At 38.1% G+C, this 12841-nt stretch overlaps 2 protein-coding genes across 3 annotated transcripts in view; both read right to left on the reverse strand.

Annotated features, from left to right (window-relative positions):
* Positions 1-12841, reverse strand: part of NELL1 (neural EGFL like 1) — an 875786-nt gene that overhangs the window by 291279 nt on the left and 571666 nt on the right. The gene's annotated exons all lie outside the window — the stretch shown is intronic.
* Positions 6993-9313, reverse strand: LOC132661553 (isocitrate dehydrogenase [NAD] subunit gamma, mitochondrial). The gene has a single exon (XM_060606215.2). It carries the CDS (start codon positions 9254-9256, stop codon positions 8087-8089), a length of 1170 nt encoding a protein of 389 aa, XP_060462198.1. The 5' UTR covers positions 9257-9313; the 3' UTR covers positions 6993-8086.

The raw sequence follows: 12841 nt of genomic DNA on the forward strand, positions 1-12841 counted from the left end.
GAAAATAGGCTCCTGGCATCCCAAGGCGTGTTTATTTCTGTTTAAATAGATGACTTCCCCATAGACTGTTATCAGCTCAGTGGGGATCCTAGGAGAGAAGTACTTTCCTCCTCCTGTGCATTTTAAGCTCTTCTCAGATGAAATTCAGCCAGAGACTATAAAAAGCATCTGTCAATCTGGATGAAAACAATAACCATGGTCAAGTCATGCTAATACTCTTAGCTGCTCATTTCTGGAGTGCTCTAAACAGATACCAAATAGCCTCAGAGGACAAGATGGAGAGATTGACGATCCTTTTTGCAGAAAGGTGCCTTCTTGGGAGAAGATGATCAACGTATCAGGTGGACGAGTGACAGGGTCATTCTCACCAGGAAAGCTGCCGTCACTGGCTTCAGTCAGAAAGAGGGTGACTGTTTCAGCCATGGGCAAGAGTGGGTGACACGTGTCCTGATGCCACCAAAGACAAGTGGTAACTGGAACTATGACACACCCCAGGTAAAGAGGGTAGCCTGTGGGCAGCTTCACAGGGCACTCGGGGGAGCAGGTTGTGCCACTGGCAGCAGAACCAGGGATGACAGAAAAGGGCCATAGATGGGATTTCAAATGAACACCAAGGCCCTTTCCAAAGGGAATAGGAGATCAATATTGTATCAGAGCACGGGGTACACTCTGGAGCTCAGCACCAAAGAAGAGAAGAGGATGTGTTTCTAGAGATCTACTAGGAGATGGAGGAAAAAAGAAGTGTGCTGGGAAAAAAAACAAAACAAAAACTAAATGATGAAACAAGCTCACAGACAGACTGACAGAAACACGGACAAGAAGAGAAAGGCTCTGAAGAGACAGCAACGGTGCTGCAAAGTAGCTTAAGAAAAATAGTAATCTTCCTAATCACAAGAATTAGAGCCTACTACGATGAGGGGTCTAATCAGGTTAATTAATCAACGTAAAGGGCTTATCCTTCCAAAAAAAATCACTTCGCAGTTCAGATGTGCACCTTAAATGTTCAAAATCCCACCTTCTAGATAATCAGTGCAAGTTCTGGTAGATAAAACGAATTCAACAATAACTATATACTATAACTTATATACTGTAAGAAATGATGAGGGGAAAGTAAAAGCTTTAACCACCAGGTAATAGGTGATGACTTATGATGGCATTTCTGGAAGCTGTCAGTCTCTCTTGGGCTTACTCATATGCCCTCCTCCCCCTCCGCCACCCCTTCACTCACCCCTAGAGGCACAACTTACTCTGGGGAGCTCTCTGTTGTCCCCTCTTGTGTGTTCTCACATCACTCTTGCTTATGCTGCTATTGTAACAGTCATCACATTCCGTTAAAATTGCCTGATGATTATTGATTCTCAGTCCTCAAGACAAAGGACATAGATTCTCAAAGCTGCATCCTCAGAGGCTTGCACAGTGCCGAGCTCAAAGCAAGAACTCAGTGGAAGAAAAACATCATGGAACAAGTGAATCAGAGAAAGAACAAATGAAGTTACTAAGTAAACGAATGAATCAAGTATCTTGCTACTAGCAAGAATAAAACGGGATCAAAACAACCTAATTCCATTACAGCATGAATATCTTGAATAGGATCAACCTCAGAAAATTTTCTTACCCTGGAGAAAACAAGTTCTTTACAAATCAGGGTTTTCAACATCTTTTTCTGATGCTTGGTGTAAAGTTGATTTTTAGCACCATACCTTTTCATGGAAATGACATCTTTTGTCAAGTTGAAAGATCAAAACTATAATGAGTATTTTAGGTATGCTCTAGCCACTGCCTTAAATAGTTAAATATAATTTCATTTGAAATTCCTTTGCATTTTGGGGCACTCTGGATTTCGACACAGGTCATGATTTCATGGGTTTCTGAGTTCAAGCCCCACATCGGACTCTGCACTGGCAGCTGAGAGCCTGCTTGGGATATTCTCTCTCTCTCTCTTTCTCTCTCTCTCTCTCTGTCTCTCTCTCTGTCTCTCTGCCCCTCCCCTGCTCATGCTCTTTCAAAATAAATAAATAAAAACTGAAAAAAAAGAATAAAGTCTTTTTTAAAAATTCCTTTGCATTTCTTTTCATAGTACTCTTTTCAAATCCAGAAATCTACTTCTACGTTATTATAGATTTCTGCACAGTAACTTCAAAATCTCTTTTCTTTCCTTTTTACACAGAATCTCCATTTAAGAGATCAGGTAAATACCTGAATAGGAAGCAATCTTAAATATAAGGAGAATGATTGCCTTTTTATCAATAATAACATCTAAAAAAGAAAGAAAAATATTCTGGGCAAAGTTGAACAACTTTGAGAAGCATATTAAATAGACACCTATGTATAAAGTTTGATTGATGGATTTAGTTATCATGCATAGTTATATTAAATACATTACTTAATAGGCTACATTAAATAGATTAATTTAGAATGATCATCCTTTACTATGATATCAAATAATTTTGTTTAATCTCTTCCCATGCATCTTGACTTCAAGGTCTTCCCCAATACAGAGTCATTTTTCACCTTCTCTAAAATTTTCCAAACCTATCATCATCGTACCTGTCTGTTTGAGATAAAGCACTTTTTGAATCTGTGTTTCAGGCCTTCGTTGGAAGTTTCCAGTGAAGTCACAAGAATCGAATTGCATAATGTTAAGACTTCTTGTTTTCTCATTTATCTAACAGGTAAATATTTGTGACCTCTACATGGTGACCAAAATTGAACTGCGTTATTGATTTTTAAAAGGCATATATGTAATAACATTCAATACTTGCATTTGTGAGAACACACTTCCAGGAATAATGACTAATTCTTTGTTAAGTGATTTTTCTTGCCCCCATTTAACCTTTATTCTACAAATAAATTCTATAAAAATCCTAAACTGGCATAGTTCATGTCATTTTTCCCCCGTCCTCCAAATAGCTTCTTATTGTTCAAAACAAAAGCCCGGTTCTCTAGTCATAAGAGAACACTTATAAGGACTTGAATTTAAGGCAATTCTTTTTTGTTGAGGGATAGAAAAAAAGGAAAATGCCTTGTACTTGGACATATATGATATTCTCTCTTTTGTGGCAATATTCGTTCATTTATATCTATTTTGCATGAAGGAGATTTGGTACTAAGTGTAGCAAATCAGATGTGTAAGCTGATTAGTGCCCAGGCTAGTCTTCCTCTGAGATAGTGCTTTTACACTCAGGCTATATTGGTCTTAAGCATTTGCAACATTGGTAACAAGACATTCCAATTTTTTTAATGTTTGTTTATTTTTTTTTGGGGGGGGGGGAGAGGGAGAGAGAGAGAGCACAACCAGGGGAGGGGCAGAGAGAGAGGGAGACACCTAAAATAGGCTCCAGGCTCTGAGCTGTCAGCATAGAGCCCGACGTGGGGCTTGAACCCATGAACCACAAGTGAACTGAAGTGGGATGCCCAACTGACTGAGCCACCCAAGTGCCCCTAGGTATTCCAATTTTTCTTAATTGCTTTTGTAAAGAGCAATTTTTTTCCCACTTAAAATATATCTACTTTCTTTGTTCCGTGTTTCTTGGGGCAATCACAAATGCAATGTATGTAGCTTCCCATATCAGTGCAAGCAAATTCACTTTGATGTAAAGAACACTTTACCACATTGGGTACCCATGTTATTCAAATTGCCAGGGAAACTTCAAGGACCAAGTGCCTTCCTCCAAACAATTTCTAGCTCTGTAATCAGCTTCCTGCAGATATTTTGCATACTCCCAACTGAGCCTATGGTAATACTATCTTTTTTTTTTTTTTTTTTTTGCAACCTCTGTAATGATCCAGAACTGGATACATTTCTTCAAAATTCTCCTATTTGTAAAATAAACCATCCTTTTTGTTTCCACTTCATATAATTACCTGGTAGAAGAACACAAATTCATAGTGAAAAACTCAAGTTTTCCTGGTTCTCAGTTCTGAGGGGAATCTTTTCTGTTGACCTTTTAAGCAGATTCATTGTTTTCAGAGCTGTCCCCTAACAAGATTTCACATACCAGACCTTGCGGAAAGCTGAAGTAAGAACATAAAAGCATCCTTCTATAAAAGTAAGCCTATGGAGATGGTGGTAGGGACAGGTAATTATGAAGTGATACAGTTTAGTATCTTTATATTGATATTTATGGACATCAGGATTTGACATTATTCTTTTTAATAGCCCTCAAGAAAGTATACTGATGAGAGAAGTATCATCTGATCACTCGACAGACTCATGACAATTACTTGCTTTCAGCCACTAAATTTTGAACTGGTTTCTTACACAGCTGTTGCCAAACCAAACAACCTTATTTAATTTTTATAACAATCTTATGAAGCAAAGTAATTACTTTTATTTTACAGATTAGCAAACTGGAGATCAGAGAGGCTAAGGATTTATCCAATGTCACAGAGCTCCTATGTGGAGGAGCCGAGATGAATGTCAGCTATGCAACCTGAATGATTTGCAAGGCCATTAAAATAGAGCCATAATGGAGAGGAGTTAATTTAGAGAAAAATAAGACAATCTGTAGCTGCTGTTCTTTATAGCATCAGGACTTTAAGTGAAGCAGAGTAAATTGATAAAGCCTAAGATAAAAGTATCCATTAACGTAGTACAGAAAGCTTCTCAGGAAACAAAGGCAGCCTGCCAACCACCTATTTTACTGCCGTGAGGGCAGTAAAGTTCTTTAGAGAGGAGCAGTCTTATAAAGAAAGGTTCATAGACTGAAGCCAGACAGGAGTATTTTGCAATACAGTAGTTCTTCCAGTCCTCCAGTCCTATCTGTGAATTCAGGCCAGTCTTTTCTTTCCACCTTTTTATCTGCCTTCCATAAATACTGAGAGTGAGCAGCAAGTAAGAGTTTATCCCTGTCTCGGGGTCTGATGTTGTAGGAATGAATGACTCCTTCATTCCTGTAGCCAAAGAATGGACTGTATAGTAAGGTTGATGGGAAGGAAAGCACGTAATGATAACCAGAGATATGCATACTAGGTAGGATATACAGAGCTCTCTAGGAGAACTGGGAGAGCCACTCCCCTCCATCTCAGCAGGGAATGGAAAGAGAGTTAGTCAAGGAAGCTTCCCAAAGGTGGTAATGATCAAGTTTAGTCCTCTAAAATGAAAAGGCCGTCATCTCCTGAAGGGGAAAGGAACCAAGGCCATGTGCAAAGGTATGACCTCGAAAGGATACATGGCTCTTTAACAATGACCTCTGTCTGCACACTTTTTGGGGTGCCACACTGTGTTGTTACTGTAGTGAAGAGAAGGGATGGAAATGGTGAACCTAGAGAAGGAAGCAGGTCTCACACCATGGGAGGTCTTTCATGTACACTCAGTTGACTTTCTCTTAAGGCCAAAGGGAAGCCACTCAATGAGAGGTTTTAAGTAGGAAAGTGACATGATACAATTTTCCTTTCAGAAAGATCTTACTGAAGGCATTGCAGAAAATAGATTTAAGGGGGCTCAATTATAGGCAGGACACAAATTAGAAATAACACAAATTGGTAGGTTACCAGTGATGAAAAAGGCTAATGAGAAAAGAGGAAGAAAAGAGTAAGAAGAGAGGTAGCTAGATTCAAGAAATAAAAAAACAAAAAAAAAAAAAAAAAAAAAAAGGAAGGAGGCACTTGGGTGGCCAGTCAGTTAAGCATCTGACTCTTGATTTGGGCTCAGATCATGACCTCATGGTTTGTGAGATTAAGCCCCACACTGGGCTTCATGGTGACAGTGGGGAACTTGCTTGGAATTCTCTCTCCCTATCTCTCCTCCCCTCTCTTGCTCGCTCACTCTCTTAAAAAAAAAAGAAAAAGTAGAGAAATAAGGGGACTTTAATAAGCATGTATGATTGGCTCCCCTTGTTTAAAGTCAGTTACAAACCTGTAATATAAATTAAGAAACTTCTCTAGTAAGTTCCAATGACAGTAATGAATTAATGTAATTTGCCAAGTCCTCTTTAGAATTATCTTTCAGAAAGGTATAAAGTGAAAAATAATGAATAATTTCCAAACACAGCAAGCACTTATCATGTGACAGGCAAGTGCTATCAACATCATGTCTATTTTCTCACTTAGGCTTGCTAATGATCCTATGAGGTAGGTAAAGTTATTACCTCACTTTACACAGAAGAAATAGGAGGGGATACATGCCATATCATTCATTTTTTGGTGATTCAATAAATATATATTGTTTATTTTGTCTGTATCAGTCATCATGTTAGGGGCTACACAGGACAAGGAAATAGAATACATAGCATTTGTCCTAGAAATGCTCATAGCTAAGTGGGAAAAATCTAACACTGATAAATGGAAAGTTCCACGATGGTATAATAGGTGCCATCAAGGTAGTCTGACCTAACAACTGTGGGAAGACTCTGGAGACAACCACCTTTAACAGAAAGGCAAACTGTAGCTCAAATGTACTTATCAGCATAAACTCCCACTGTCAAATAGAAGCCAATAGTCAGGTTACTGTCTGCATTTGGGCTGGTTGTGCCATGAACAAATTCCCCTAGTCATGAGAGGAAAAGATAGAGTGGGTACTGTGGGTTAAGGTAGGATGGGGTTATGTGGCATTGCAGGGGGGAGGACTTCATGCCAAAAATTACGCCTTGCTGTATCATCAAACCATGCCTCTGGTGCAGATCTAGATCTGTCCAGAGCAAGGCATCACACTGTAGGCCAGTGGCGGCCCTGGGTAGCAACATGTGTAAAAGTCCGCTAAAAGAATACCATGATTATAACTAACTTATCTCTGCTAGCTTTATTCTTAAAGACAGACTCACAGATAGGTAGACAGTCACTTCCTCCTCAAATGAAGTCCCTGCAAACTAGCATTTGGTTTTCTAAACCCGGACCCTGACTTTACACATAATGAAGCTAATATAAGGTAATATGTTAAGGCAGAGACTTTTGGGAACCATAAGGAATTTTTCAAGTCTAAGTCCACTGTCTTTAACTTGTGGTTCATGAACCGGCCACAGTGAAATCCAAAGGTTAAAGCTGAGACACAAAAGTTTCCAAAATACTTTATTCACTCTTTTCTCAATTTTATTTTTGTCTGCAGGCCATTCTTGCAGATGAAGCCACTGAAAGTTCTCATAACCATTATTTTCATTTCCAACTTAAATAATAACTATTTCTGAGCCCTGATAAAATGATCATTTTTCTTTGTGTATTTCCCAACTAGGGCCTTAAAAATACTGTAAATAAACTGACAGCAAACATTTAAATTAGCCCAGTGCTTTTCATTTTCTTTTGCACACTCTTTCCTCAAAAAAAAAAAAAAAAAAAAAAAAAAAAGAGATTAAAAGAAAGTAAACCATCACAGACTATGAAGCAGTAAACATGGAGTTACAGTGCATGGTTACATTTGTACAGTGAAGAATTACGGGCCATGTGCCTCTTCACTGGGGAGTTGACCTCTAGACTCTTGAGTCCAACTAGAAGGAATCCAAGAATGCGCTTTCCAGGAGAGCTCAAGTACTCAGGGATGTCCATGTGTGAAAAATTACACAGTGAAAATTCCTTAGGAACATAAACATGACCATGGAAAAGATGAGAGATCTAGGAGGGAGTGGAAGCATTCTGTACTAGCTCAGCTTTACGGTCCTTATTTATTATTAAGGTTACAATGTATATTTTGTAGGCAAATTTTATTGCACTAATTAACTCATTAACAACCTCTAGAGAGAAGCCAGACTTCTCTGCAGGCTGGTTTGCTGAATTTTAATGACCCAGATAAAGAGAAAAATGAGCGTTCTAGGTTCTGTGAAAGCCCTGGGACTCTACAAACAGCTCTGATTTACTTAGTGTATCGTATCATAGAGAAGTGTGAATTGTGAATTAAAACAGATAAGAATTCCTCAATATGTATACAACACAATAGGTTTGGCTAATTTAAATAAGCAAGGCTTATGGCATTTATGGCATTTTAATTTAACAGAAAAAATCAGCTTTGATTTGCTTCCCCTGCCTCTTCTGAGTTGGAGCAGGAGCCAGTTTATTCCAGAGTCCACACTAGCCAAGCAGGCTAGGGTTTCTAAGTGAGAAGAATAAGGTGAAGAGTGAGAAGGACTTGGATGTAGCTCAGCCTGCAAGGCATAACCATTTAATTGACAGTACTGATGTGATTTGTGATATTCTGAATGATATCTGATGTGGTACCCTGACCTCCGATGTCTGGAGTATGGACATCTTTGTTCTCCATGGACGCCAAGACTGCATTGCGAATGGAGGTGGCATAGGAGTGGAGCTTGAGGTAATCCAGCAAAATGCAGCTTGCCAGAAGCATGGCAGTAGGGTTGGCCATATTCTTATTGGCTAAATTCTTGCCTGATTGCCTTGAGGCTGTTTCAAACACTGCGTACGTATGGCCATAGTTTGCACCAGGCACGAGGCCTGCTCCCCCAACCAACCCTGTACAGATGTTGTTGACTATGTTGCCATAAAGATTGGGCATCACCATTACATCGAATTGCTGGGGCCGAGATACCAGCTGCATGGTGGTGTTATCCACAATCATGCCTTCGAAAGTGAGCTGAGGATAGCGGGAGGCCACCTCTCTGCAACACTGTAGGAAGAGACCATCTCCCAGTTTCATGATGTTGGCCTTATGCACAACCGTCACTCTCTTGCGCCCCATCTCCTGGGCCAATTGGAAGGCATATTCAGCAATGCGCAAAGACTTGGCCTTGGTAATGATCTTCAGGCTCTCGATCACTCCTTTCACACTCTCATGCTCCAGGTTGCTGTATTCACCCTCTGTGTTTTCCCGAACAACTAAGATGTCAACATCCTTGTGCCTTGTCTCCACTCCTGGCAGACTCTTAAAATGGATAACGTTGGCATAGAGATCCAGCGTGGTGCGAAACATATTGTTGCGGGATTTGTGAGATGGTGGCAGGTTGTGGTCAGTTTCGATGTTGCCCTTCAAGGCCACGCAGTTTCGACGGACTGCCATGATGGCATTGTGAACGTCCTCTTCACCAGAAGTAGAGTTAACTGTCACCTCCTCGAAGTCCACAGGCACACATGCATGTCTGAACACAGTCTTAACATGCAGCATAAGTTCAGGCCCGATGCCGTCCCCAGGAATCATAGTCACAGTGTGTCGCCCACCATACTTGGCTGATGGAGGAATACCGTGTTTAAAAGAGAAGCTCCTCAGTGAGGTCTCACGGCCAAATAAAATCTCCCAAGAATGGCAGAGAGTAGAAGGTCGCAACATGGCCTTCACAAAGCAACTGGCAGCTGTCAGCATCTTCAGTGCCATGATCATTAAGGAGAGGTTAACTTATGTAAAAATACACAATCTTCCTCTTGTTTTAAATTGGCTTCTTCTGGCGGAATTCTAGATCCATAATTCTTGTGTAGGTCACAACTGTCTCTCCTGCTTGGTATTCTATTCTGACAGACATTCTACTGCAGCGAGAGAGAGTGAGCTAGTCAAAAAAAGATGTGAAGTATCATATAGAAAGTATATTTATTCAACGTGCTAACCTCTGCATGATATACTTTTTTTAAAAAAATAGGCTTTATCAGGCCTTCTGTAATATCATACAGAAGTTTTGGGTTCACAGCAAAACTGAATGGCAGGTTCAGAGATTTCACAGAGAGCACCTACATCCCATTAAATTCCCTCCCACTATCAAAATACTGCACCAGAGTGGCACATTTGTTACAACCGATGAACCTACATTGACACAACATTTTTACCCAAAGTCCATAGTTTAAATTAAAGTTCACTCCTAGTGTAATAATTTCTGAGTTTGGACAAATGTATAAGGAGGTGTGTGTATCTACCACTATTGCATCATACTGTATAGTTTCAAAGCCCTAAAAATTCTGCTCTGCTTTGCTTACTTATCACTGCCTCCCCCTAGCCCCTGGTAACCACTGATCTTTTAAGTGTCCCCATAGTTTTGCATTACCCCAGGATGTCATATAATTGAAATCACATTGTATGTAACCTTTTCAGATTGGCTCCATGGATTTAGTAATATGTATTTAAGGTTACCTCATCTTTTCATGGACTGATATTTCATTTCTTTTTAGCACAGAATAATATTCCATTGTCTGGATGTACCAGTTTGTATATCCACCTACTGAAGGACACCTTGTTTCCAAATTTTGATAATTATGAATAAAGCTGCTATAATTTTGGTAATTATAAATAAATTTGTGCAGGTTTTGTGTGGACATAAGTTTTCAACTTACTTGAGTAAATATAAATAACAAGGACTTCTGTATCCTATTGTAAAAGTATGATTAGTTTTGCTAGAAACTGATCAACTATCCTCCAAAGTGGTTGTACTATTTTGCATTTCCACCAGCAATTAATGAAAATTCCCATCGTTCTACATCCTTGTCAGAATTTTTCGTCAGTGTTCCAGATTTTAATCATTCTAATAGGCACCTAGGGATAGTTCATTGTCTTAATTTGCATTTCCCTAATGAGATATAATGTAAAGTATCTTTTCATATGCTTATTTACCATATTCTCTGATGTGTTATCTTTCAAGGTTTTGGCCCATTTTTTTAATTGCATTTTTGTTTCCTTATTGTAGAGTTTTAAGAGTTCTTTACATATTTGGAATGCCGGTCTTTCATCACATATACCTTTTGCAAAAAACTTCCCCCAGTCTGTGGCTTCTCATTCTTTTGACATTGTCTTTTTTTAGAGCAGAAATTTTTTTAATTTTAATGTAGTATATGTTTTTAACTATTTCTTTCATGGATCCTGAATTTGGTGTTGTATATAAAAAGTCATCACCATACTCAAGGTCATCTAGATTTTCTCCTACATTATCTCTTAGGAGTTTTATAGTTTTGCATATTACACATAAAGCTATGATTCTATTTGGAGTTCATTTTAGTGATGGATTTAAGGTCTATGTCTAGATTAATTTTTCTGCATGTGTATGTCCCCTTGTTCCTGGCACTATTTGTTTAGAAATCTATCTTTGCTCCATTATGTTGGTTTTGTTCCTTTGCCAAAAATCAGTTGACTATTTCTGGGCTATTCTCTTCCATTGATTTATTCATCTGTTTTTCTGCCAATAACACTATCTTAATTAGTGTAGCTTTATAGTAAGTCCTGAAGTTGAGGACTATAAGTTTTCCAGCTTTGCTCTTCTTCAATACTGTGTTAGCTCTTTGTGGTGTTTTGTTTTGTTTTGTTTTGTTTTGTTTTGTTTTGTTTTGTTTTGCCTCTCCATATATGCTTTGGAATTGCTTTGTTGATATCCACAAAATAACTTACTGGATTCTGATTAAATCTGTATTGCATCTACAGATCAAGTTGTGAAGAACTGATAACTTGACAATATTAAGACATCCTATCCGTGAATAGAAAACTTCTCTATTTAGTTCTTCTTTGATTTTATTCATCAGAGTTTTGTAGTTTCCCTCATATAGATCTGGTACATATTTTTTATTTATACCTAAGTATTTAATTTTGGGGAATGCTAACATAAGTGATATTGTACTTTAAATTTCACTTCTTTATTACTTGCATATAGGAAAGCAACCAACTTCTGTGTATTAAACTCCTATCTTGAAATATTGCTATAATCACGTACTGGTTCTAGTTTTGTTGATTAGTTCACATTGTCTACATAGATGATCTTGTTGCCTGCAAACAAAAACAATTTCTTCCTTTTTAATCTGTATACCTTTAATTTCCTTTTTTTGTCTTAGTGCATTAGCTAGAAATTCCAATATAATATTGAAAAGGAGTGGTAAGAGGAGACCTCCTTAGCTTGTACCTGATCTTTGTGGGAAAGCTTTGTGTTTCTCAAGTATGGTGTTAGCTGTAGATTGGATGTGGCTCTTCTTTATCAAGTTAATGAAATTCCCCTCTAGTCCTAATTTACTAAGAGCTTTTATCATGAATGTGTGTTGGGTTTTGTCAAATGCTTTCCTGTGTCAAGTGATATGATCATGTGATTTTTCCTTTTTTATCCTGTTAAAGTGATGGATTACATTAACAGATTTTTGATTATTGAACCAGCACTGCATACCTGGAATAGATTTCAATTATGGTATATAATTCTTTTTCTACATTGATGGATTCAGTTTGCTAATATTTCGTTAAAAATTTTTGCATCTTTGCTCATGAGAGAGATTGGTCTTTCATTTTCTATTCTTGTAATGTCTTTGGTTTTGTTAGTAGGGTAATGTTGATCTTACAGAATGAGTAGGGAGTATTTTCTGTGCTTCCATCCTCTGGAATAAACTGTATAGAACTGCTTTTCTATCTTTTTTTTTTTTTTACAGTTCATTTATTTATTTAGAAAGAGAGAGTACATTATTGGGCTAGGGGCAGAGAGAGGGAAAGAGAGAATCTTCACTGTCAATGCAGAGCCTGACGTGGGGCTCAACCTCACAAACCCACAAGATCATGAAGTGAGTTGAAATAAAGAGTCAGATGCTTAATTGACTGAGCCACCCAGGCACCTCGGTATAATTTCTTTGCAGAGTTGACCAGTGAATCCATCTGGGTCTGGTGATTTCTGTTTTAGAAGGTTATTAATTACTGATACAAGCTGACACACACACACACATATATATGTGTGTGTGTGTGTGTGTGTATGTATATGTAATGTATATGTATATGACATAAATATGTATGTATATGTAATATATAAAATATGTAGGTTCGTATAGGTTTATTCAGATTGTTTCTTCTTATATGAGTTGTGACAAATTACATATTTTGAAGAATTGTTTGATTTCATCCAGGTTATCAAATTCATGGCATAAAGTTGGACATAATATTCCTTTATTATCTTATTTAATGTCCATCGTATCTATAGTAATGTCCCTTCTTTCATTTCTGATATTAGTAATTTGTGTCCTTTCT

This window comes from Panthera onca, chromosome D1 (genome assembly GCF_046562875.1).
Source record: "Panthera onca isolate mPanOnc1 chromosome D1, mPanOnc1 haplotype 2, whole genome shotgun sequence".
NCBI classification, from domain to species: domain Eukaryota; kingdom Metazoa; phylum Chordata; class Mammalia; order Carnivora; family Felidae; genus Panthera; species Panthera onca.

Excerpts from the sequence above, each read along its gene's own strand:
- LOC132661553 (XM_060606215.2), bottom strand. The coding sequence starts at position 9,256 with ATGATCATGGCACTGAAGATGCTGACAGCTGCCAGTTGCTTTGTGAAG.